Source organism: Oryx dammah, unplaced genomic scaffold (assembly GCF_014754425.2).
Source record: "Oryx dammah isolate SB20612 unplaced genomic scaffold, SCBI_Odam_1.1 HiC_scaffold_8, whole genome shotgun sequence".
NCBI classification, from domain to species: domain Eukaryota; kingdom Metazoa; phylum Chordata; class Mammalia; order Artiodactyla; family Bovidae; genus Oryx; species Oryx dammah.
This window is the reverse complement of record NW_024070192.1, coordinates 12,630,326-12,657,951: the sequence shown is the minus strand read 5'-3', so window position 1 is coordinate 12,657,951 and position 27,626 is coordinate 12,630,326. Positions and strand designations below refer to the sequence as shown.

At 48.4% G+C, this 27,626-nt stretch overlaps 1 protein-coding gene across 1 annotated transcript; it reads left to right on the top strand.

Moving 5' to 3' along the window:
- Positions 1-27,626, top strand: RAB40B (RAB40B, member RAS oncogene family). Its single transcript, XM_040244914.1, has 6 exons — positions 1-395; positions 22,364-22,424; positions 24,036-24,096; positions 24,712-24,789; positions 25,470-25,692; positions 26,592-27,626. The coding sequence occupies exons 1-6, from the start codon at positions 254-256 to the stop codon at positions 26,861-26,863; spliced, it is 837 nt and encodes a 278-aa protein (XP_040100848.1). The 5' UTR covers positions 1-253; the 3' UTR covers positions 26,864-27,626.

The window sequence follows — 27,626 nt, the reverse complement described above, 5'->3', positions numbered from 1 at the left end:
GGATGGGAACGGCCTGGAGGAGGAGACGAAAGCGAGATGGATGGGCAGCCAGCCAATGAGAGCGTACAGCTGCCCTAGCAACTGCGGCCGGCCAATGGCTGGGCGGAGCCCGAGTGCGCGCTGTCAGGCTGCGGGGACCAAGGGGCTAGCAGTGCTCCAGGGACCTCTGGACTCGCGCGGCGCTAGACTGCCAGGCCACCGCCTCTGCGCTGTCCCGTAGGCTGGGCATGGGCGCGGGCGCTGGCGCGGCACGATGAGCACCGGGGGCAGCCCGGTCCGCGCCTACGACTTTCTGCTCAAATTCCTGCTGGTGGGCGACAGCGACGTGGGCAAAGGCGAGATCCTGGCGAGCCTGCAGGACGGTGCGGCCGAGTCCCCGTATGGCCACCCCGCGGGTGAGCGCCGGGCCGGGAAGGAGAGGCGGTGGAGCGCGCGGGGGCTGGGGAGGAGAGGGGCGCAGACGCGAGAGCTAGGCGGGGGAGGGGTGCAAGGGAGGAGAGGAGAGGAGAAGGGGTGGAGAGCGCCGGGGCTGCGAAGAGGGGTAGCTGGCCCGGCGAGGGGCGCCAAAGAGCCGAGCGAAAGAGGCCGAGGAGGTACGGGGTCCCGAAGGGGAGCGTTCCGCGGGCGGAGGGAGCAGGGAGATCAGGGAGGGGAGCGGGGGCCGCGGAGCCTGGGAGGGAAAGCGAGCCGCCGAGGAGAGGGGAGGAGGGGTGGAGCGCGCCGGGACTGTGAAAGAGAGGGGACGCGGGACCCGGAAGGGGAGCGCCGGGCTTAGGGCCGTCGAGTCTCTGCCTGAATCCCGCCCGCACGACGCGGGCAGCCCCGGCTTCACACCCCGAACCCTGGACATGGGGGACCCAGGGGACTAGTGGGAGTGAGGCTGGGACGCGCGCACTCCGGGCGTGAGGCGGGAGCGAGCGGCTGAATGGGGAGCTGGGGTCCTCCCGACCTGGGGGTGACTGCCAGACGGAGCAGAGCGTAAGACCACACAGTCCGGGTTTGGGGAGGAAGGTTGGCGGGACTGCTCCAGGGTGTCCTGCCGGGAGGTCGCACTTGGCACACGTCGAGTCTGGAAAGGACGCGTGGGGATGCGACGCCGGCGCGAGGGGCTGGGAGCGTGGGATCGGAGCACAGCGGCGGCAGGCTCACAGGTGGTGGCTCTGAGCGTAGGTCGGATGGAAAGGGAGGGAGAGAAAGCACAGAGGACGCATCTCGAGGCTTCTTCAGGGTTCCCTGTGTGTGGAGGGGCTCCTCCTCCTGGTGGACAGGCCTGAGAGGGCAAGGAACGCTAGTGACCCTACGGAGCATGGTCTGGGGTGCAAGAAGGGAAGGACCGACAGAGAGTGAGGGTCCCAGGGTGAGGGGAGACCAGAGCACCCGATGGCAACCTGCAGGGGGTCCAAGAAGTTTCTGGTTTGAGAGCAGCAGCCCCTGAAAGAGGGTGGATATTAGGAGGAAAAGAAGGGCAGCAGGGAGGAAAGTGGGCGCAACTTGGGCCAAGAGGTGGGAGGACCAGGTGTTCCCACAGTGCCCAGGTCTTTACCCACCAAAGGCTGCTTGGCTGGTGCAGGCTGAGTGGCAGTGGAAGGAGAGCTGTGGATGTTCACCACTGAGCTAACATCTCAGGGGCAGGAGCCACATTTCCGATACAGAGGCTGCTGCTTGCTGTCTGGTTCCTGGGTAGCTGAGGAAGGCAGCCTAGGGAATGGAATCTTAATGTTCAAGCCAGCATGGGGGTGCTTCTTGTCCTGGTCAGCCAGGGTAGGACTGAGAAGACAATGGGCAGTGCACTGAGTTGGGGAAGGTTTGAGATGGGGGCATGAGCTGATGGTGAAAACCTGGATCCATTCTCACACTGCAGTGCATGTAACAGTCACGCCCTGGTCCTATGAAAAGGCAGATTCTGATTCTAGAACAGACTGTCCAAGATGATGTCACCAGCTACATGTAGTTTTCTACACTTAAAGCATGTTAGAGGGAAATACAACTAAAAGTGTGCGTGCTCAGTCACTTCTGTCGCATCCAATTCTTTGTCACCCTGTGGATGATAGCCTCCATCCATGGGATTCTCCAGGCAGGAATACTGGAGTGGGTTGCCATGCTCTGCTCCAGGGGATCTTCCCAACCCAGGGGTGGAACCCATGTCTCCTGCATTGCAGGTGGATTCTTTACCACTGAGCCACTGGGGAAACCCTAAAAGGGTGCATTAGCCGTACTCATCGTGCTGGACAGCCACTTGTAAGGCAGCAGAAGTGCTGGACAGCGCGGTGCTGGGTTTAAGCTCTATGAGAGTGGGGAGCTGTGACTGTTTCCTCCTCAGCTGGGTCCTCTTGGTGTGGGGCTCAGGGAATGGATGGGCCGGAGGTGAAGTAACAAAACATTCAGCAAATACAGTGCTGTGTTGGGGGAACAGGCTGTGGAATGTTTTCTGTTCTGTAGTAGATGAACAACGTGGGGGCAAAAAGGAACGTGGACCAGCGTTTGCACAAAGGTCCTTCTGGCTGGTGTGAATGGAGGTTTGGTGTTTCTGCTCTATTACTTTCATTCTATGTGCCGAACCGAGACTTCTAACAACTAGTTAGGGACGTCTCCTGAAGTTTTTTCCTTGACACAGAAGGAGGATTTAGGCTAAAAAGACATGTTCCACAAAAGGTCTTGTCAGCTTGGCTTCAGACACTGCGGAAAAGAACTGATATGATAGATGCGCCCTCTGTGGGTTTTTGACTTACTAAAAGATTCTTCTTGGATTAAGAAAAGAGACTATGGGGCTGCCCTGGCGGCTCAGTGGTACAGAATCCGCCTGCCAATGCAGGAGACACAGGTTTGATCCCTGATCCGGGAAGATCCTGCATGATTTGAAGCAACTAAGCCTGTGTGCCACAACTATTGAGCCTATGCTCTAGAGCCCAGAGCTGCAACTCTTGGGCCCAGGTGCTGCAACTTCTGAAACCTTCGTGCCCCAGAGTCCATGCTCCGTGATAAGGGAAGCCACCACAGTGAGAAGCCCGCACACCAAAACTAGAGAGTAGTCCCCACTTGCCACAACTAGAGAAAGCCCGCTTAACACCAAAGATCCAGGACAGCCAAAAATAAATAAATAAAACTATTCAAAACTGAAAAGAGATTATGAAAAATTGGAAGAAATTGGAATCATCATGATTATTATTTTAAAGATACATTTCACTCTGAAACAGTGTGGGTGCTTCTGGCAGAAAAGGCGAGGGCCTTTCAGCCTCACAACCCATCTCCCTCCACCCTATGCTTGAGTTCAGAGCCTGTTTATTATGTTCAGGTTGCCCAGGTTTAAACACCCAATTCTGCATAGTAGCTACAGTGCCCACAATTGCTCAGTGTTAATTCAATATTTCAGAGTACTCTGTGCTCACCGGTAATCTTTTATTTTGTTGTCCCCCTGATTGCTAATTTCATTTCAATCATTTTTTCAGGAAGGGCTCATGAGTGTTTCCTAAGCATTTTCATGTCACTGTCCTTTGCCTCTATCTTTGAACACTGTCTTGGCTGGGTGTAATAGTTTCAACTGCTGTTTTATTTCCCTCAACCTTTGTAAGCGCTGCTCCATCCTCTGCCATTGGATGTGGGGAAGCCTGAAGTCAGCTGGGTTTTTTTTCCCATACAGGTGATTTGCATTTTCTTCATGAATTTCTGAAGGGTTCCTTTTTTTTTTTTTTTGAAGGGCTCGGGATCCTTCTTTTTGCTTCATTTCATGAGCTTAACCGGACCGTGTCTCAGAGCTGAAAGCTTCATTTTGAATTCCTGGCACTTTCAATTTGCAGATTTTTTCCCTCAGTTTTAGGGAAATTTATTTTATGTTCTCAAAACATCTTCTGGTGCATTTATTGGTGTTTCTACTTCAGTGACACCAGCTGTATTAGTTTCCTGTGGCTGCTGGGAAAATTGCCACAAATGTAGTGGCTTGAAATAACACAAATTCTCTTACAGTTCTGAGGGGTGGTAGTCAACCCAATCTCATAGGCTAAAATCAAGGTCAGCAGGCCTGCATTCCTTTCTGGAGGTTCTAGTGGTGAGTCTGTTTTCCTGCTTTTTCCGCATTCTAGAACCTGCCTTTGTCTCTTGGCCTGTAGGTCCTCCCCCACCTTCAGGGCCAGCTGTGGGGGCTGGAGGGGGTCTTTCTCGAATCTCATCATTCTGAGCTGGACTCTGCCTCCTGCTTCACTTTTAAGGACGCTTGTGATCACACTGGGCTTCCCAGGTGGTGCTAGTGGTGAAGAACCCACCGGCCGACGCAGGAGATGTAAGACATATGGGTTCGATCCCTGGGTTGGGAAGATCCCCTGGAGGAGGGCACGACAACCCACCTGGAGAATTCTTGCCTGGAGAATCCCATGGACAGAGGAGCCTGCAGGGCTACAGTCTGTAGGGTCACAGAGTCAGACATGACTGAAGAGACTTAGCACGCACGCATGTGATCACACTAGGGCCACTAGATGATCCAGAATAATCTCTGTATCTTAAGATCACCTCACTAGCAAAACTTAATTCCCCTTTGCCATGTAACCTAACATATCCACAAATGCTGTGAATTAGGACATGGATCTCTTTGATGGGCCATTATTCTGCCTGTTAGTAGCTCAGTTGTGTCCAGCTCTTTACAACCCCATGGACTGTAGCCTGCCAGGCTCCTCTGTCCATGGAATTCTTCAGGCAAGAATACTGGAGTAGCTTAGTTTCCCAACCAAGGATCAAACCCATGCCCTCAGCAGTGAAAGCACAGAGTCCTAAGCACAGGACCAGCAGAGAATTCTCTAATTTTTCCTTACTTTTAAAATTTTCCTCTTTTTCAATTTTTAAAAACTTCTTTACAAGTTCATGGAAAAACTCTCCTTTGAACTATTTTACCAACTTCATGTTTTTATTAGATTGTTCTATTGCATGAAGTAACTGGGATGAATTTCCATCTGCTCCTGGGCTCACATTTCCTTACAAGTTCAATTCTGTTTTCCATTCCTTTTTAAACTTGTATTGAAGTATGACACATACATGTAGGAAAATGTACCTATTATAACTGCATAGCTCAGTGAATTTTCACAAAGCTAACAAGCCCATGCAACCAGCACCCCAGAAGCCCAATACCAACAGGTTCCTGGGCCCCCAACTCTTCCGCCAGCCACAACACCCCAAAATATGACTGCTGGCCGGGCTTCTGACACCGCGGGTCATTACTTTTTCATTCATTCTGTGTAAAAATTAGAGCTGTACTGTGACTGCTCCTCTTGCTCTCCTTGTATAAGACTCTCCTGGGTCGTATATGGTTGTGGATGGTTTATGATATCCCTGGTGTGAATGCACCGTGATCTATTTATTTACCCATCCTGCTGGGGTTGGCATTTCTGTGGTTTCCAGTTTCTGGTTGTTGTGATTAGTCCTGCTGTGAACGTGTCCACTGTGTGTCTTTGGAATACCAAAGACCTATTTCTGTCAGAATATACCTGGGATGGCTGAGTATTGTGGCACACATATGTTTAACTTAAGAAGATACTCTGCAAATATTTTCAGTTTAGACTCTTGCTGCCAAATTTGGGAGTTCTGTTTGCCCACATCCGTACCAACACTTGGTTCTTGTTCTTTTGCATTCTAGCCCTTCTGGAAAGTATAGTGTAGTTTGAATTTGTATCTCTCTAATGACTGATGAGATTGAATACCTTTGTCCGTTTTTCATTAGGCTGAATTTACTGGGCAGTGCGGGTATTTGAAAAAATACATTCTGGCTGTGAGCTTTTTGTCAGAAATACGTATTGTGAGTATCTACTCATGTGTTGATGTGCTGCCTTTAATCCCTTTAATAGTATTTTTAAGTACAGAAACTCTTCATTTTTACATAATCAAATGATGGGTATTCATAGAGGGGACTCTGAGTGCTGAACAAGTCTCTGCCTGATCCAGGCTGAGGGTGTCCTCTGAGGCTCCGCTGTCTTATCTCTGACGTTGATGGGTGCTGTCCCACTGGACTGAGGAATGGTGGGGGGTGGAGGTCAAGACACATTCTTTTCCAGTTGGATACCCAGTAGAGACCCCCTTCCCCCCACACTTCTCTGTCACTCTTGTCACAGCTGGGGCACCAGACACCCCCCACCTGCACGCTTTCTGCTTTGCAGGCGGGTCTGCTCCGTGCTCGCAGGAAGGTCTGCTCCGTGCTCACAGGCGGTCTGCTGTGTATCCCTGTGTCTGTCTCATACCCGGGCAGCTCCACCTGCGCATAGTCTGTGCTCCAGCACAGTCTGGTGAGGCCTGGCTTCTCCACCAAGGACCTTCTGTTTGCCTCCCAGCCTACAGTTGGAGGGCGGGGGCCTCGGGGTCCTGACCCTGTCCTGCAACCCGAGCTCTGGGAGGAGCAGGAGGGTGCATGTGAGCTGTGGAGACCTCTCACGGGGTGGCCCATTGCCCAAGGAGCTGTCCTTCCGTCCCATGGGTGCCATGCACGCTCATGGTCCTCCCGGGCCCTTACTGGCCCTGGAGCCTCACTTCTGGCCAGTGGGTTGGTGCTCAGTCCCAGCTCTTCACCCCTTGGAAGTCCTCCTCTGGGCAGAAATGGAAAGAAGGCCTCAACAGTCGGTATCCAGAAGGTGGCAAATCAAGGCTGTAGCTGGGCTTTGTCTTCTGCTCATCTTGGGTCCCCCCTGAGCCCAGGCTGGGGTGTTCCTGATGCCAGGTTCATTCCCTTTCCTTCCCTGATTGCTGAGTTTCTACATTTTGTTCATTTCATGAGTGATGGGAGTGGATCAAACTGACATCAAAAGCTACAATCTCTCGCCTTCCAGTTTTTTTCCTTCCCAACAGGAGACTCACTATTTCTCTGACTACTATCTTTTGACTATTTCTCCAGCTTCCTTTTCCCAGGAGGAAGCTCCCATCTTTCTTTCTCCATTTCATCTTTGCCAAGAGCTAAAAATAACAGTTCCCACTTATTGAGAGTGTGGAAGAACCATGGCGTGAAATAGGTTATTTGTCCTTTCTCTTTGCCTTTGACAGTCTTTCTGCCAGGAGATGCCCACTCTCTCCTGCTACCTTCTAGATGCTGCAGACAGCTTACAGGGACTCTGCCCGTCTCCCTGGGCAACCACTTTAAGATTCAAAGCACAATTTATAAAGTCATCACTTTCCAGTTTGAACTGAGAGTTGAATCGTGTTTTATCCTCCTTCTTCATGGTCAAACTCCATCTTCCTCAGTACCACTTGTGAGCACTCAGTAAACTTAATGCATTGGGTTTTAAAAATTATGTCATAAATACTGCCACGTATTTGAAAACAATGAAATTGCATTTGTATGAGATTTTCTCGTTAAAAGCCCTTGAGTAAGTCCTACCTCTCCTGTGTCTTTGTGGGATCTTCTCCCTGCAGCCTGACACACCCTTTAGTCTGACCTCTAACCCCTGCAAGCCCCCAGTCCAGGGCGAACCTGACTTTAGGTGATGGGCAGGGAAGGGCTCAGAACAAGCCAGTCCAGGTTCCTTCTAGTCAGAGACTCAGCTACCAGAGCCGGAGGCCCAGCCACTACCCCTTGTGTCCTTTGGCACTGTCATGGGACGCCTGGTGGCTGCAAGGTGAGAGCAACCAGGTAATCACAGCCTCCAGGTCCCGCCCGGGGCCTGCCAGCCACACCTGCTTATTCATGGCTGGCCCAGGAGCTCAGGTTCCACGTGTCGACTGTTAGGGGTGAAGAGAAGCAGCAAGGTGTATGGAATGGCTGGCGTATTACTGAGGACTTGCAGGCGGTGGTGGGCTCACTTCACCTTAAGAGATTGCTTTGAACTTCTGTTTCACACTTTCCAGGCTTCTTTAGCTTAACTGGGGGCAAAGAGTGAATTGTGTATAAACAAAAACAGAAGAGCTGCAATGCCCGGGGGGCTTGGACCTAAAAATATCAGTTATGTAGATTTTGTCAGATCCACAAAGAAGACAATTTAAACAGCTTCTGTGACATCTTCAGGGTTTACCTTCTTCAGAAGTGAGCTTGCCTCCTTGGAGGCCTCAACCAAATTCCCCACTCAACCTGGGTCACCCTCCCCCCTCCTCCTCTCCAGGAGCAGGGTGTAGTCCACCCACCCATTTGCAGGGGCTCCAAGGGCTCCTTAAGCGGGTCTGACTGCAGCACGCTGGCTTAAAATGCTACCAGCATTTCATCAGTTTACTAATACAGATGACTTTTCTCTTTAAGTGGTCTTTTTTTTTTTTTAAGTTTAGTTTTGGCTGCACTGGGTCTTCCTTGCTTCACAAGAGCTATACTAATTCCTTTCGTTTTCCATATAAAATTTAGCTTTGTCAATCTACCTCCCCAAAACATCCAACCAGGATTTTTGATTGAGACTGAATCTATGAATCAATTTGGAGCCTGGTGGGCTGCTGTCTATGGGGTCGCACAGAGTCAGACATGACCGAAGTGACTTAGAGCAGCAGCCAACTTAACTACACTGGGTCTATCAATCCGATCCATGAACACATTATTTCTCTCCACTTATTTATGCCATCTTCTCGGTCAGCTGGCTTTTATCGTATTCCTTGCCTCAACATCCTTGTCTCTTGGGTTCACTGACCTGTTGTGCGGCAAGCAGAGCGGAGCTTAGACTCAGTAACATGCCCACTGAGCCCTGCTGGTGGCCTGAGTCCAGGTCTAAGCAGTGCCCACATTAAGGGGTGACCTCAAGACCTGGCAGGGGCAGCCTTGCAATTTGAAGGGACTGGGACCCTCTGAGGTGTGAGGGCTCTGGAAAGAAGGGGTAGTCATTGGGCCATATCAAGGGATAGTTAGGGGAAGCTCTGGATGACCCCTAATTTCATTCATGGTGGGTGATGTACTGGGTCCCATCAGTATCTGGTCGGTGGAGCCTGTCCTTGCTGCGGAATTTCACAAGGCCGGAAGGCAGTAGCTTAGCACATAGATTGTTAGGGGAAAAGGCGGGCATGACAGTGGTCCTGTCCCTGCCAGGGAAGGCATGGGGGAATTTAGCCCTCAAATGGGGACTGAGCCGCTGGGGCAGCTAAGAGCTGGGAGCCGTGTGGATGAGCTGGGGAAGCCAGGCCATGAGGAGGCTGGAGACACCCGGGTCGAACCACTTTACTATTTTTTTTTTTTCCTTTTTTCCACACTAGGTGTAGGATCTTAGTTTCCTGACCAAGGATTGAACCCTCACCCCCTGAATTGGAAGTTCAGAGTCTTAACCACTAGAGCGCCAGGGAAGTCCCCACTTTGCTTTCTCAAAGAGAAAAACCAGGAAGGAGAAATGTGCAAGGAACACATTTTCCTCCCTGGTGATTCAGACAGTAAAGAATCCGCCTGAAATGCGGGAGACCTGGGTTCAATCCCAGGGTTGGGAAGATCCCCTGGAGGAGGGCATGGCAACCCACTCCAGTATTCTTGCCTGGAGAAGCCCCATGGACAAAAGGAGCCTGGCGGGCTACAGTCCATGGGGTCACAAAGAGTTGGACACGACTGAGCAACTGAGCACAGACTCTGAAAAAGAGCGGGACTGGTGTGGACTTTCCGTGTGGAATTCTCATGTGATGAACACACTTCAGATCCCCATTTAAAACATGACATTTTTAGAACTCCTGAGAAATGTGAGGCAGCACCACAGGGGCAGCCTCTGAACCGTGGGTGAAGCTTGGGCCTGTACCTCAGCCCTGGGGTCTCTGTGCTTCTCCCATCCTGAGCCCCCTCAGTCCTGTGAGGCACCCCAACATTTCCCAACAAATTGCCCTTCTAATCTGAAAAGCCAGGCAGGGTACATCTCGGGATAGGACATATGTATTTAAGGTGAAATTCACATAATATAAAACTAGCCATGTTAAAGGACTTTTCCTGGTGGCTCATCAGTAAAGAATCTGCCTGCCCTGGAGAAGGAAATGGCATCCCACTCCAGTATTCTTGCCTGGAGAATTCTATGGACAGAGGACCCTGGTGGGCTATAGTCCACGGGGTCCCAAGAGTTGGACATGACTGAGCAACTCACACTTTCACTACTATATATAAAATAGATAACTAATAAGAACCTGCGGTATCACACAAGAAAATCTACTCAATACTCTGTAATGACCGATATGGGAAAAGGATCTGAAAAAGAGTGGATATGTGTATATGTATAACTGATTTATCTTACTGCACACCTGAAACTAACTCAACATTGTAAACCAACTATATCCAATAAAAAGTTCTTTAAAAAAAGAAGAAAAAAGAGAAAGAATCCTCCTGCAATGCAGCAGCCTCAGGAGACACGGGTTCCATCCCTAGGTCAAGAAGATCCTCTGGAGGAGGGCATGGCAACCCACTCCAGTATTCTTGCCTGGAGAATACCATGGACAGAGGACCCTGGTGGGCCACAGGCTACAGGGTCACAAAGAGTTGGACATGACTGAAGTGACTTAGCACGCACACATGCAACTGTGTTAAAGTGAATCATTCAGTGGCATTTGAGACATTCACAACCCTGTAACTTTCTAATTTTAGAACATTCTCCTCACCCCTGCAAGTAGAAACCTGGACCCTCCCTCACCCCTGGCAGCCAGCACTCTGCTTTTAGATATTTTAATTCAACATAAGACATGTTCTCAAAAGTCAGGTTCTCATGATGAATACGTTCGTCAATGATATTTAGCCAGTATTTACATGTCTGGGTCCTCTAAGTCATAGAGATAGAATTCAGCAGGTGCAGGAGGAGCTGAAATAGATTATTTACACATCCGGTGGCCTCAAAGTGTAAGGAGTGGCTTGGCAGTTGACATTTGCTTTTTCTTTTAAGCTAAAATTATCTCTCTTCTTGTTCTGTCATTCTGATTCACTCAGTGAACATTCCGACAGGCTTTGTTCTAGGAACTTTTGTGTATTTTTATTTTATTTTGATGGATAGAGCTCTTGGTGAATTGGCTGAGTGCACCGAATGTGTGTTGTACCTTCTGAGCCTAACATGGACACTGCTGCTGTCAAAACTATGAACCAAAAAGTAACAGAGTCAGAGAAGAGGAAGTACAATAAATAGGCACAGAGCAAACACATAAATGGAGGAACATTAAAAAAAAAAACGGTTCGATAAATAAGTGTATGAAAAAAAAGACCATTCTTACAATGAGGCTTTGAACCTGGCATGAATAGGTGTGACTTGGGGGCTTCTCTGAGGCGGGCACACCCTTGATAGAGGGTTTATCTTCTGGGACCCAGAGGCCTGGGGAAGAATGGAGCTTGTGCTAATCTGAGGCCACGGCTGGTGGTAGGTCTCACACATGAGCCATCTGGGAAACTGAGGCACAAGAAGAGGAAGGGAGAAAGAGATAAATACATATATATGGAATCCAGAAAAATGGTACTGAAGAGTTTATTTACAGGGCAACAGTGGAGAAACAGACATAGAGAATAGACTTATGGACATGGGGAGAAGGGAGGAGAGGGTGAGATGTATGGAGAGAGTAACATGGAAACTTACATTACCATATGTAAAATAGGTAGCCAATGAGAATTTGCTGTATGGCTCAGGAAACTCAAACAGGGGCTCTGTATCAATCTAGAGGGGTGGGATGGGGAGGGAGATGGGAGGAGAGGTTCAAAAGGGAGGGGATATATGTATACCTATGGCTGATTCATGTTGAGGTTTGACAGAAAGCAGCAAAATTCTGTAAAGCAACTATCCTTTCATAAAAAATAAATTTAATTAAAAAAAATAAAGAAGAGGGAGGGAACTGCTGGTCATCAGGAATGGGATTTTCCCAGGTGCCACAGAGCTTCTCCCTGCAGGGTCTTCACAGTCCTACATGGGAAACCTGTGGGGTCCCTGGTGGGCTAGCCCATCTCTGCTCCCACTTTCCACCCTACAGATCAAAGGGGAGGAATGTTTTCTCAAGCTGTATTTCCCATCCCCTAACCCTCCCCCACAACCTCCCCTGTTCTTCCCTGTCCCAAATTCTCAGCTACAGGGATAAAGGAGGTGCCTGCCATGGGAGCAGGGCACTCAGCTGCACAGATGGGTCTGTGCAGGAAGAAGGATGGGTCTCAGCACTAAAGGACATTAACACTGATGGAGACCACGTGGGCCTGGGTCTCCAAAGCACACATGACTCAGGGAGGGTGCCTGAAGGTCCCAGGCATCAGGGTTGGTGTGCTGAGTGTAGGTGAGCTGGCAGGGGTTGGCCCTGATGAGAACAACCACCAGAGTCAGAGTTCGGTTTGGGTTCCAAATATTAATAGTTAGATCATTATTGCTGAGTTAGATTTTTTAAATTTATTTATTTATTTGGCTGCACCAGGTCTTAGTTGCAGCATGCGTGCTCTTAGTTTGTGACATGTGGGATCTAGTTCCACAACCAGGATTTGAAGCTGGGCTGCCTGCTTTGAGAGCATGGAGTCTTAGCCACTGGACCACCAGTGAAGTCCCTAGATTTTCTTTCAAATACATGTTTGGTGTTCAGTCGCTAAGTCATGTCTGACTTTTTGTGACCCCATGAACCGTAGCCCTCCAGGCTCCTCTGTCCATGGATTTTCCAGGCAAGAAAACTGGAGTGGGTTGCCATTTCCTACTCCAGAGTATCTTCCTGACCCAGGGATTGAACCTGTGTCTCTTGGGTCTCTTGCATTGGTAGGCAGATTCTTTACCACTAGCACCACCTGGGAAGCCCAAATACGTTTTTACTATTAGCGAGACTCTGGGGTGTAGAGAGCATTATGCTCTGCTTTGGGAAGATGTTAAAAGGTACTTCTGTACCTTTTCCAACATTTGTGTGTTAAGTTTCCTCTGTCTCTCTCTCCAGTCACTGTGCTTCATGGGTTTTCCGTCAGAGCATTTTCTGGTGCAAAAAAAGAATCCTCTCAAAGAAGCTTAAGCAAAGAGGAGTGTGTGGCCTCATGTAACTGACAGGTTGAGGGGTGCACCTGGTTTCAGGCTAGATCCCAAGGCTGAGCCATTCTGGACTCTCCACTATTCCTTCTCCTCAAAGCTGCTCTCTGCACATAACCCCATTCCTGCTTCTTCTGAGTTAGGTTAATTTCCACCGGGGGAGGAAGCTGGCCCTGGACAACTCCAAACTATACAATCGTTGCAAGCCATGATGCCAAGGTGGAGAAAACAGTGAAGACGCTCTCTCTCCTACCTGCTTGGCCAGTCACTCTCCAGGGTCGTCAGCTCACTGGTTTTCATATCATGTCCACCGCTGAGAGTTGTTATCTGCAGGAGGGCTGGTCCAGTAGGAGTTTTGCAGCTGTGACCAGAGGCAGAATGTCAAAAGGGAGAAATCCAAAAACAACAAAGATCTTGGAAACTGCAAATGTGATGGCAGAAATAAAATTTCCAAAGAAAGACCCCAGAGGAGGAAAACATATTTCAAGAAAGTTTCCCCAGGGACTTCTTTGGTAGTCCAGCGGTTAAGAATTCCAGTGGTTAATGCAAGGGATGAAAGTTTGATCCCTAGTCTGGGAACCAAGAAGATCTCATATACTGTGGGGAAGCTAGGCCTGTGTACCACAACTAGAGAGCCTGGGCGCCGCAACGAAGACACAGTGCAACCAAATAACTAAATATGAAAAAAAAAAGTTTCCCCAATTTGAAAGATTTGCATCTCCAGATTGAAAGAGCCTGTTGAGTGGTCAGCAAAACAAAGAAGAATAAAGGTGCCCCATAATAAGGTCTGGAACTGCAAAACACCAGTATCAAGGAGAAGATCTCCTTATACCCTGCCAGAGGAAAGGTCAGATTGTGTTTCTGAAGGAAAATTATTTCTTACCTCAGCTGTGGGCACACTTATTTATGTTGTGTCTAGGGCAGTCACTCTTCATTGAGTTTAGATAGGCCCACATCTAGAGATTTAGATGACTAGGGAGATCATAGGGAGGAGTTAGTGATAAATGCAGAGAAAACTAAGCAAGTAAACCAAAAGGCAATCTTTAACTCCAGAAGAAAGAAACAAACAAACAAAAAAATTGGGGACTTCCCTGGAAATCCAGCTAAGAATCTATCTTGCAATGTAGGGGACACAGGTTGGATCCCTGCTTGGGGAACTAAGATCCCACATGTCACATGGTGGACACAGAACAAAAACAAATTGTACATGAAGGACAAATAAACACAGTATACCACATGGTTCAGTTCTGGACAGTGTTCACTTGGTCATATTGATGTAAAATTGAATACAGATTTAGCTAAAACAGCAACATAACTAGACTCGGTTCGTGTGTGCATGTATAAATGAGAGAGAGAATGTGTGTTAGAGATAGAGGCAGGGGGTACGTCAATGAAAGAGAACTATATTTTCACCTTCTGTAATGGAAAATTGATTAATGCCTAAAACTGAAAAGTCAGGAAGTAGGAATATAAGTACGTTGTTTACAAGTTTGGAGAGACACAGCAAAAGAAAGGACTAGTGAAGGTTAAAATGGGGAGTGAATGGAATTCCCTGGCAGTCTAATGGTTAGGACTTGATGCTTTCACTGCCATGGACCCATGGTTCAATCCCTGGTCAGGGAACTAAGATCCTACAAGCTGTGCAGTGAATCTAAATAAATAAATAAAATGGAGAGTGGAACACAGGTGTGGTACATTTTCCACACCAAGCCCTAGAGAATAATGTGACCCCTGAAACCATGTGCGTCCACAACTCATGAAAACAAAAAGCAAATACAGTTTTAAAAACTCATTTTAATAGTATGCTTAAGAAGACCATCAGGAACAAATGCTTTCACATTTATGAAAACCTTTTTTTTACTGTGGACCTAAAATATCAGTACGCTAGGAGACTTTCTAAATCAAAGGAGCCAGCCCAGCTCACGCAGTAGATTAACTTCCTTTAGGATAAAAGTGAAACAGCCCTCTAGCCTGTGAGTAGCAAGCATCCTCTCTCATTGTCTGGAAACAAATGTGCCAAAGCCCACGTTATCTCCAGATGCAAAAATAGATACCCAAGTGTACTTATGTGTTGCTTCAGGCAGACAGTGCAAAACCTTTAAGCATTCCAAGGGAAAAACTAAATATTTGTGTGTGTGTGTGTGTGTGTGTGTGCGCGCGTGTGCAAAAAAAAAAAAAAAAAAAGCATTAGTCCCTCAGTCATGTCCACCAGGATTGTAATCTCTGTCCATGGGATTCTCCAGGCAAGAATACTGCAGTGGGTAGCCATTCCCTTCTCCACGGAATCTTCCTGACCCAGGAATCGAACCCAGGTCTCTTGCATTGTGGGCAGATTCTTTACCATCTGAGCAACTTCAAAGTTAACTTTTATGTGTGATGGTGGTGGTTTAGTTGCTAAGTCATGTCTGACTCTTCTGACCCCATGGACTGTAGCCTACCAGACTCCTCTGTCCATGGGATTCCCCAGTCAAGAATACTGGAGTGGGTTGCCATTTCCTTCTCCAGGGGATCTTTTTCACCAGGGATCAAACCCATGTCTCCTGTATTGAAAGTGGAGTCTTTACCACTGAACCATAAATATATATTTCTATATTCTCTCTGTATAAATATGTATCAGTTCATGCTCAGTTGTGTCCAACTCTTTTCAACCCAATGGACTGCAGTACACCAGGCCTCCCTGTCCATCACCAACTCCTGGAGTTTACTCAAACTCATATTCATTGAGCCCCCATCCAATCATCACATCCTTTGTTGTCCCCTTCTCCTCCTGCCTTCTATCTTTCCCAACATCAGGGTCTTTTCACATAAGTCAGTTCTTTGCATCAGGTGGCCAAAGTATTGGAGTTTCAGCTTCAACATCAGTTCTTTCAATAAACACTCAGGACTGATCTCCTTTAGGATGGACTGGTTGTCCTTGCAGTCCAAGGGACTCTCAAGAGTCTTCTCCAACACCACAGTTCAAAAGCATCAATTCTTCAGCACTCAGCTTTCTTTATGGTCCAACTCTCACATTCATACATGACTACTGGAAAAAACCAGAGCCTTGACTAGACAGACATTTGTTGGCAAAATAATGAATGTCTCTGCTTTTTAATATGCTGTCTAGGTTGGTCACAACTTTTCTTCCAAGGAGTAAGCATCTTTTAACTTCATGGCTGCAATCACCATCTGCAGTGATTTTGGAGCCCCCCAAAATAAAGTCTCCAATGTTTCCACTATTTCCCCATCTACTTGCCATGAAGTGATGGGACCGGATGCCATGATCTTTGTTTTCTGAATGTTGAGCTTTAAGCCAACTTTTTCACTCTCCTTTTTCACTTTCATCAAGAGGCTCTTTAGTTCTTCTTCCCTTTCCGCCATAAAGGTGGTGTCATCTGCATATCTGAGGTTACTGGTATTTCTCCCGGCAATCTTGATTCCAGCTTGTGCTTCCACCAGCCCAGCATTTCTCATGATGTACTCTGCATAGAAGTTAAATAAGCAGGGTGACAGTGTACAGCCTTGACTTACTCCTTTTCCTATTTGGAACCAGTCTGTTGTTCCATGTTCAGTTCTAACTGTTGCTTCCTGACCCGCATACAGGTTTCTCAAGAGGCAGGTCAGGTGGTCTGGTATTCCCATCTCTTTCAGAATTTTCCACAGTTGATTGTGATCCACACATCAAAGGCTTTGGCATAGTCAATAAAGCAGAAATAGATGTTTTTCTGAAACTCTCCTCCTTTTTTGATGATCCAGTGGATGTTGGCAATTTGATCTCTGGTTCCTCTGCCTTTTCTAAAACCAGCTTGAACATCTGGAATTTCACAGTTCACGTATTATTAAAGCCTGGTTTGGAGAATTGTGAGCATTACTTTGCCACCATGTGAGATGAGTGCAATTGTGTGGTAGTTTGAGCATTCTTTGGCATTGCCTTTCTTTGGGATTGGAATGAAAACTGACCTTTTCAAAACTGTGGCCACCACTGAGTTTTCCAAATTTTCTGGCATACTGAGTGTAGCACTTTCACAGCATCATCTTTTAGGATTTGAAACAGCTCAACTGGAGTTCCATCACCTCCACTAGCTTTATTCATAGTGATGGTTCCTTAGGCCCCCTTGACTTCACACTCCAAGATGTCTGGCTCTAGATGAGTGATCACACCATCATGATTATCCAGGTCATGAAGATCTTTTTTGTACAGTTCTTCTGTGTATTCTTGCCACCTCTTCTTAATATCTTCAACTTCTGTTAGGTCCATACCATTTCTGTCCTTTATTGTGCCCATCTTTGCATGAAATGCTCCCTTGGTATCTCTAATTTGTGTAGCTTATATAAAAATATATAAGGTAATTATATTTATTATATGTATATATTATATGCAGTCATACCTATTTATCATGCATATGTTCCCTCTATTTAGTAAATGTGTATATATTCTATTTATTTATTGTGTATGTATGTGGGTGTCTTATGCTCCATATGCCCCATTGCTGACTATTGCAAAAGGAAGGACATAAGCATTTGAAGCGATTTAAAGGACTGTAAAGAGGTCCTTGATAGTCACTACAAGATGTAATTTCAAGACTTCCCTGGTGGTCCAGTGTTTAAGAATTCTCCCACCAATGCAGGAAACTCAGGTTTGATCCCTAGTCTGGGAAGATTCCACATGCTGCTGGGCAACTAAGCCTCAGTTCAGTTCAGTCGCTCAGTCGTGTTTGACTCTTTGCGACCCCATGAATCACAGCACGCCAGGCCTCCCTGTCCATCACCAACTCCCGGAGTTCACTCAAACTCACATCCATCGAGTCCGTGATGCCATCCAGCCATCTCATCCTCTGTCGTCCCCTTCCCCTCCTGCCCCCACTCCCTCCCAGCATCAGAGTCTTCCAGTGAGTCAACTCTTCGCATGAGGTGGCCAAAGTACTGGAGCTTCAGCTTTAGCATCATTCCTTCCAAAGAAATCCCAGGGTTGATCTCCTTCAGAATGGACTGGTTGGATCTCCTTGCAGTCCAAGGGACTCTCAAGAATCTTCTCCAACACCACAGTTCAAAAACATCAATTCTTCGGCACTCAGCCTTCTTCACAGTCCAACTCTCACATCCATACGTGACCACAGGAAAAACCATAGCCTTGACTAGACGGATCTTAGTCGGCAAAGTAATGTCTCTGCTTTTGAATATACTATCTAGGTTGGTCATCACTTTTCTTCCAAGGAATAAGCGTCTTAATTTCATGGCTGCAGTCACCATCTGCAGTGATTTTGGAGCCCAAAAAATAAAGTCTGACACTGTTTCCACTGTTTCCCCATCTATTTCCCATGAAGTGATGAGACCAGATGCCATGATCTTCATTTTCTGAATGTTGAGCATTAAGCCAACTTTTTCGCTCTCCTCTTTCACTTTCATCAAGAGGCTTTTTAGCTTCTCTTCACTTTCTGCCATAAGGGTGGTGTCATCTGCATATCTGAGGTTATTGATATTTCTCCCGGCAATCTTGATTCCAGCTTGTGTTTCTTCCAGTCCAGAGTTTCTCATGATGTACTCTGCATATAAGTTAAATAAGCAGGGTGACAATATACAGCTTTGACGTACTCCTTTTCCTATTTGGAACCAGTCTGTTGTTCCATGTCCAGTTCTAACTGTTGCTTCCTGACCTGCACACAGATTTCTCAAGAGGTAGGTTAGGTGGTCTGGTATTCCCATCTCTTTCAGAATTTTCCACAGTTTCTTGTGATCCACACAGTCAAAGGCTTTGGCATAGTCAATAAAGCAGAAACAGATGCAACTAAGCCTACACACCACAAATACTGAGACTTCGAACTCTAGAGCCTGTGCTCTGCAACAAGAGAAGCCACCACAATAAGCCCACCTGCCACAACTAGAGAAAGCCCAAGTGTAGCAGTGAAGAGTCAGCGCAGCCAAAAATAAATAAAATTCAATTAATAAAAATTTATTTTAAAAAGATGCAATTGCCCAGATCCAAAACTACTGACCTAAACACTCTCTGGAATCTGTGCTCTGTCCTAAACACTTGGATGACGTATCCTCAGAATGTGAGGCTGAATATTCTGCCATCCCCACCAGACACGTGGCATTGCCCTTAACCTGCTTTAAGACAGGAGACGTATGAATAAGACTTTTTTTTTTTTTTTTGGTTGTGTCAGGTCTTCATTGCGGTGGGCAGGACCTTCATCGTGGGCTTGGGCTCAGGAGTTGCGGTGCATGGGTTTAGTTGCTCGGCAACATGTGGGATCTATCCTGACCAGGAGTAAAACTCGCATCCCCTCTGTTGCAATCTGGATTCTTAAGCACTATACTTCCAGGGAAGTCCCCGCCTTGGGGCTTCTGCATACAGATTAAAACAGGTACAATAGTTTAAGATGAGTTTTTTGAAATTTTGACAATTAGGAACCTTTCCAATTCAAATGATCCAGGAAACTAGCCCCACAAATATTTTCTGCTGCTAATCCAATTTTAAGACTCCCCAGGTAGCACTAGTGGTAAAGAACCTGCCTGCCGATGCAGGAGACATAGAGATGCAGGTTCGATCCCTGGGTCGGGAAGATCCCCTGGAGGAGAGCATGGCAACCCACTCCAGTATTCTTGCCTGGAGAATCCCATGGACAGAGGAGCCTGGAGGGCTTCAGTCTATAGGGTTGCAGAGTCAGACATGACTGAAGCGACTTAGTATGCTATGCACGCAATCCAACTTTAGAAAAAAGAAAAGCTTTTTGTCACTCTAGTTTCCAGGAGACCCTGCAGGCAGGGGTCCTGGAGACTGACTAACATAGTAAGAAATTATCCTCTGCTGGCTTCCTCTGAGTGTTCACACAAAAATCAGCTTTGGAATACAAAAAAAAAAAAAGAATCCCAACTTGGTTATCTCAGGGCAGGATTTCCTTTAATTCCCAATTAAGCACTTGCAAGCATCAGTTCTATATAAACCCAGCTTGTGTCCCTATAGGTGGCTCTCCATCCATGAGCTGTTTGGCCTCTGAAGCACAGTTTCCCATTATCGATATGGTTGCTTAATTCAGAGATGAGATATGATCTGAACAACTTTCTGAGGACAGCGTGGTTGATGATCTTTGTGCTGCTTCTGAGTCTAGCTCTCCAAGGAGTTACTCCCAGGATCAGCTCGACTTTTTTACTTATCTTAGTTTCACCCTCTGACAGTCTAAAACCACCATGGGTGGTGCTTGGAGTACTCGGTGATCAGCTTTTATCGCATGTGTCCCCAGAAGAACAGCGTTTGCTTAATCCTTGTAATGGGACCTGGGATTTGCTGTAGCACTGCTCAGAGAAGGCAATGGCACCCCACTCCAGTACTCTTGCCTGGAGAATCCCATGGGTGGAGGAGCCTGGTGGGCTGCAGTCCATGGGGTCGCTAAGAGTCGGACACGACTGAGCGACTTCACTTTCACGCATTGGAGAAGGAAATGGCAACCCACTCTAGTGTTCTTGCCTGGAGAATCCCAGGGACGGGGGAGCCTGGTGGGCTGCCATCTATGGGGTCGCACAGAGTCGGACACGACTGAAGCGACTTAGCAGCAGCAGCAGCAGTAGCACTGCTACACGTCTGGAGGATCGATCCTCGGACATCTCCGTTAGGTTCTCAGTCACCTGAGGACACCTTGTGGCGGCCTGATGTCCCTTGTTCTTGGGGCTGAGCAAGCTGTCTTGTGTCACTGGCAAACTGTTTGGTCAGACCATGTATCGACTTGTTTTTTTTTTTTTTTTCTTTTTTCTTCTTAATTGGAGCCAAATTTAACAAAACTCCAGCTGTCTATGTTTCTTTGGGCTTCCTGCCCAGACCTCCCTAGGACTCTACCAAGGAAATTCACTAGTGCCCCTTAAGACTCCAAGTCAAGTACAGAAGACCTTAAATAAAAGTTGTAGGATCATCACTTAAACAGTGAGATCTGGATATCAGGAGAGCTCACCAGAACACCTGAGGAGTACCGAGAAGCTAGCGGGGCTCAAAAGGCTGATACCAAGTGCCCATTCAGGGTAGACCCCTGGTGTCCTCTGGTGGGTGTCTCTGGTATCCTGCCACTACACCATGACTGTCAATGAAAATTAGACTAATTAATCTATTAGTCTAAGAAAGAAAAGGAAGGGTTTCCCTGGTGGCTCAGATGGTAAAGAATCTGCCTGCAATGCAGGAGGCCCAGGTTCAACCCCTGAGCTGGGAAAATCCCCTGGGGTAGGAGATGACAACCCACTCCATTATTCTTGCCTGGAGAATTCCATGAACAGAGAAGCCTGGTGGGCCCTAGTCCATGGGGTTGCAAAGAGTCGGACATGACTAAGAGACTAACGTTTTTTAAGAAAGTAATGGAAAATTTTATTTGCACCAACCTGTGAATTATAACCTGGGAGACTGTCTTTCGGAAAGCTCTGAGGACCGCTCTGCCTGTCACAGGTCAAAGCACAGTTATAAACGTTTTTGAGACAAAGGGATATACATCAAAAGGCATGTTGACGGTTTATACAATCTAGGTCTGCTCATCCAAAGCAAATCTGGGTCATCAGGATCCCTCACAACATCACGAAAGAAGGTTATCTCCTGAGGAGTTATCAAGTGCTGACCAGGCCATCCTGATGGTTTACAAAATTAAGAAGGAATGTTCTCTCCTATGGGCTTCCCCGGTGGCTCAGCAGTAACAGAATCCGCCTGCAATGCAGGAGATGCAGGTTGGATCCCTCGGTCGGGAAAATCCCCTGGAGGAGGGCACGGCAACCCACTCCAGTACTCTGGCCTGGAGAATCCCATGGACAGAAGAGCCTGGTGGGCTACACTCCATGGGGTCACAAGGAGTCAGACACAACTGAAGTGACTTGGCAGGCACGCACGTTGTCTCCTATGGAGGTGTGGTCAATGCAAGAGATGTCCAATACATGAAGCGGAGGAGGGAGGCAGTCCCTATGGGCAGAAAAACTATTTATGTCTAAGTTTTTCTCGTGTTGCCATAGAACAGGAACTTCATTTCATCACCCTTGTGCACGTAGGTACATGTTTCGTCTTTGCATAGTTGAGAAAATACTTCATAACTAATTTCATTTTCTGTACACTTTTACCTTACATTCACAGTGGGATAACTTGGAGGAAAGGAGCACCATGGTCTAGCCCTGGGTCCAGCAGAGACAAGGGTATGTGGCTGGGCTGCCCACAGTCTCTCAGCAAACCTGGGGCCAGCAGGCCATGTATAGAGCCCGCTGCAGAATGGTTCTGGGGGCTCCTGCTGCCCACCGCTCAGGTAGTGGCAGGGGCCTGGGCACTGAGCTGGAGGCAATGGTGGTAAGGGAGGAGCAGAGGTTGGAGACCCTGCTTCAAATAGAAGGTAGGTGAGGCTGGTGGGCCAGGGCCCAAGTAGGGCCCAGTTCAGCTGCCCCGTGAGCGCTGGATCCCACCAGTGGGAAGTCCTCTCTCCCCCAGCATGAGACTGTCTCTCTGATCTGCACCTTTTACCTGAACAAGACTTTGTGGAAGTGTTTGGCACTTAAGCTGCCTCGACCCTCTTTCACAGGCATTGACTACAAGACCACCACCATCCTGCTGGACGGCCGGCGGGTGAAGCTGCAGCTCTGGTGAGTCAGGGGTCCCTCCTGACCCCTGAAGATGGGGTGGGGAGCTGTCCTGGCCCTTGGGGACTCTGGTAGCACCTGAGGAAGATCCACTGCTGCAGCCCCAGCCTGACCCAACAGCTCCCATGGGAGCCGAGATCTGCATGGGCCTCAGAGTCAGTCCGGAGCATGTGGACTCTTCTGCCTCACTAGTGCCGAGGGGCCATACGCTGTGACCAAGCTCAACAGGGCAGAGGGTGGACAGGGGTGGGGGTGTAAGAGGCCAGGGTGTTGCCCAGCTCTGGTTTGGGTCTCTTTCTTGGTCCCCACTCCAGGCAGCCTTGGTTCTGCTGCTCTGGTGTGATACCCCTGGCCCTCCAGCTCCATGGGTGGGTGACTAGGGCTTTCCTGCTGTGACTAATCCCTGGGTTGCCCCCACGCCATGTGGCTTTCCTGACCACCATCACTAGCTCCTGTGTCATCCCCTCTCCTGGACACCTGCATGGTTCCATTCTCCCGCCTGACCATGCCAGACCTCTCAAGGCCACAAGTGTCTCCAGAGGGCCCAGAGTCCCTTCTCCCACCCCCACCCACCCCTAACCAGAAGCAGTAAGCCCCCAAGGCTGACCCGGGAAGCCTCTCTCCATGATGTCTGCTCGATGTCCCTGTCCCTGCTGACTCTCAAATCTCTTTTCCCTTCCTTCCTCCCTAGAGACCTCCTGAGGGCTCCCCTCTCAATCCAAACTTGTCCTGGACTCAGAAGGCTGTTGTAACAGCTGCTCCTGTTTCCTTGGCATCTGAAATGGAGCCCCTGTGCCTGGTTGGGGTGGTCGGTCCATCTCAGTAAATGCCCTGAGACAGGGTGGAGTCCGTCCCAAAGTGCTATTCTTCTTTATCCTGATGAATGCATCCCAGGATCACTTCCTCATATTGAGGAACATAGGGATGTATCCACAGGGCTGGCTTCACGTGATCTTTTCTTACCAGATCTTAGTTCCCTGAGCAGGGATTGAACCTGTGCCCTTGGCAGTGAAAGCGAGGAGTGCTAAGCACTGGATGTCAGGGAATTCCCATGATGTTTTTGACCTAATTGGAAGTGGAGTGACCCCACCAAATCCTTTGGCCTATTTCTCCCTCAGTGTAGACTCACATTCCAAAGATAGCTTTATCTCCAAATTAAACAACTTATTAAAAAAAAAACCTAAATTAGATTTATTGAAATGTCAGAATTATTATGTGGAAACCCGTTACTCTGGAGAAGGGAAATGGCAACCCACTCCAGTATTCTTGCGTGGGAAATCCCATGGACAGCAGAGCCTGACGGGCTATATAGTCCATGGGGTCGCAAAGAGTCAGACACGACTGAGTGGCTAACACATCACACTTCAACCCATTACTACTTTCTCTAGTTGACTTTTCAAATAATTAGAAAAGAGAAAGCACCCAGAAGGACATCTCAAGGTCTGGATCTCTCCAGGGAAAATGTGCCCAACGTGTTGTTGGGGGCTTAGACTTCCCTTTGGGATGGCCACTGATTGACAATTATAAAATATACTTGCTCTGGCTCCCAAGTTCAAAACCTTTGTTGTCGGGAAGTAGTGATTTCTTCTTACAGGCCTCCAACATCTTTTCCAGGGACACGTCGGGTCAGGGAAGATTTTGTACCATATTCCGCTCTTACTCTCGGGGCGCACAGGTAACATCCCCTGAATTGGGAGGTCAAACTGACGTTAATAATGACTTTCGGAATGCTCGTTAACGGATACTTGGAGGACAAAGCAATTAGCTCACATATAAGCTGATGCCAGAGTCTAAAGTTGCGCTGTGGACTGTTTGGTGACTCCCAAGCCTTCAGCATCGGGGGGTGTGGTTGCACGTGTTGTATTTGTACATACGTGTGCATGACGGGTGTGCATTCATGTGCATTTATGCATGTACACAGATAAATATGCAGGCATGTGGGTTGTGTGTGCACCACACTCACGTGCGTGTGTGTCTGCACGTGTGTGGGAACTCTCTGTCCAGGTGGGCAGGCTCCGCAGTCCCCCCACATTCCATGTCCCTAGACCAGCTCATGAATGTGGGGAACTGAGTTCCACTATCCAACTCACCTTCACATTTGAGGGTTTCTCCATGAGCTTATGAAATTATCATTGGAAATGATCATATAGCTGCTACATTTGGCACATAAATTTTAAAAAATGTATTTTGCATTAAAATAAGTAGAATAACTGTTTAGCTCGTTGTGAGTGTGTGCCTGAGTGGCCTGTGTGCTGGCCAGTCTCTCCACAAGTGACTGTTGCCTCCCCAGGGTGTGATCCTGGTGTATGACATCGCAAACCGCTGGTCCTTTGATGGCATCGACCGGTGGATTAAGGAGATCAATGAGGTACAACAGGGGCAGGGCTCTCTCCTTGTGGGCCCCTGGAGGGGTGGGCAGGGGAGCCAGGGCACCAGGCTCCAGCCACAGCGGGGAGGACATGTCACCTCCTAGCACAGGATGAGGCCCTGCACACAGTCAGGTGGGTTGACCAGTGCTAACTAGGCTGCTATCTGCTGGCACCCTGACCGGCCCAGCTGCCAACGGGGACGTCTAGTGGTCAGTCCCACCCACCGTTGTGAGTGTCCTGGGGTGGCCATAACAGCTCACCACAGACTGTGTGGCTGAACACAAAGGAAACTCATTCTCTGCGTTCTGGGGTCAGAGTCCAAAATCAAGGTGTTGGCTCCCTCGGTCTGAGAGGAGGGTCCTTCCTGCCTCCTCCAGCTTCTGGTCTTGCTGACAGTCCCTGGCCTTTGATCTCTGGACGCCTCACTCCATCTCTGCTCTGCCCTCACGTGCCTTCTTCCCTGTGCGTCCTGTGTCCTCTCCCCTTCTTATAAGGACACAGTAATGGGATGTCGGGTCCACCCCAAGATCTTATCTTAACTAATTCCATCTGCAAAGCCCCTATTTTCAAAAAAGGACATATTCTGAAGTTCTACATGGATATCACCCCAGGGCACCTGTCATTACAACAACAAAGCTTGTGCCTGACCCACTTTCCTTGCTTCTTTGTCACTCTTTAGCATGCCCCAGGGGTCCCTAAGATCCTGGTGGGGAACCGCCTGCACCTGGCCTTCAAGCGGCAGGTCCCCACGGAGCAGGCCCAGGCCTACGCAGAGCGCCTGGGTGTGACATTCTTTGAGGTCAGCCCACTGTGCAATTTCAACATCACTGAGTCCTTTATGGAGCTGGCCAGGATCGTGCTGCTGCGGCATGGGATGGACCGGCTCTGGAGGCCAAGCAAGGGTAGGTGCTCCTCCAGACTGCCCGGCAGCCCCTCCAGTGGTCAGCTTCCCAGGACCTGCCCCCAGGTCGCTGTCTCCATTCTCATAAATCAGAGCTTCTGCCCCTTGGCACTACAGCCAGTTGGGATGGAGTGTCCTCTGGTGGGGGCATCCCCTATGCTGTGGGTGAGCTGCACCCTTGGTCTTCCTGCCCCCATTTGTGAAAACCACAAATGTCTCCAGACTTTGCCAAATGCCCTAGGGAGTCAAAATCGCCCCCAGTTGAGAAGCACTGTTCTGAAAGTTGTTAGGACCTTGATTCTAAAAGGAACCAAAGCCTTGGGTTGTGTTTCTTCTGTCTGATGCTCCAGGGGTTGAGGAGTGCCCTGACTGCACCAAGGGTGAGACACAGTCTCTGCTCCCAGCAGACCCCTGGGGAGCCCCACTCTATCTGAGCAGGGGCTCTGACTCATAAAACGAACAATGTAGGTGAAATATAAGTGACAGCATTTGCTTTTCTGGTGTGTTCTCCAGTATGTCTTTATAAAGCTGCTAACACATTATTCTGGGTCAGCTACTCAGTTGGGAAGCACATTTCCTGAAGCCCTTGGCCTCAAGCCCCAAAAGCTGATTGCATGAATCCTGAGGAGACGTCATCGGCCATTGCCGGGCAGGACTCATCTCTCAGACCCAGTGGGAGGGACAGTGGTGGTCTCAAGTTTGGAGGCAAACTGGGTTTAAGGAGACGAAAGCAGGACCACCTATTTCTAATTGCCGCCTGTAGGCACAGCGTGGGAGACTGGGCCTTGACGTCTTGCCCCAGAGTCCCAGAGAGGAGGGTGGACAGGCATCCTGCTGCCCCGGTGCTGGCCCCACACCCAGGACACTGCAAGTGAACCGAGTTTCCTTTTCTTTCCCAAGTCCTGAGCTTGCAGGACCTGTGCTGCCGGGCAGTGGTGTCTTGCACGCCTGCACACCTGCTGGACAGGCTGCCGCTGCCCACAGCCCTCAGGAGCCACCTCAAGTCCTTCTCGATGGCTACCGGCCTGAGTGCCAGGATGGCGCACGGCCGCCCCTGCTCCCTCGCCACCAGCTCCGGCCACAAGAGGACCAGCCTCCGAAAAGCCAAGGGCACCCACCTCCCTCAGAGCCCCCCCAGACGCTGCTCCAGGAACAACTGCAAAGTCTCTTGAGGAGGGTGCAAGGCAGAGGAGGGGCACAGATGGGAGGGGGAGGCCGCTATGGATCTAGACGCCCACCAGTGTTGTGGTGACCACGTGGCCCCGAGCAATGAAATTGAGGCTGGTACCCCGCTTACCAGATACTTCTGCATGGATGGGCATGGGGCTCTTATTTCAGACATGTGTTTATAAAGGGAAGAACTCTTGATAACATGGAATTTTGAATGTAACGTATCATGATTGCAGTGCAACTTTTTTCTTAAAATAACTACTTTTTATAAGAATGGTGATATGTTTGTGATGAGTATAAATTCTAGGGACTACAAAAAGTGGAAATAGAGAGAGAAATTGAGAGTTTTGGATGCTATGAGGGGTCTTTTTATAAACCTCCTTTTTAATGTCAAAGCACTAATTTATAAAACGCCATAGATACGTTAGAGATTACGCACAGCCAATTTGTCCAGCTTGTGTATGAAACGGATTTGATCAAGTTTTTGCTACGTTATTTACTACGTTTTAGGATAAGTGATTTATATGCATATTTTCTGTAAATCCACATTTTTTTGTACAAATGTTTTACAAGTTATGACGCTAAAGGGAAGAAAATGCCAAAGATATTTCTAGTTACAGCAAACACACTGCAGCATGGTTACACCACGTCCAGACTGGCAAGAGAATGTCACTCAGAGCCATTTTCAGCTAAGAGTGAAGCAAACACTGTTGTTTAAGAATCAATGTTTCCTGACAATAAAAAGTATACTCATTTCTTGGTAGA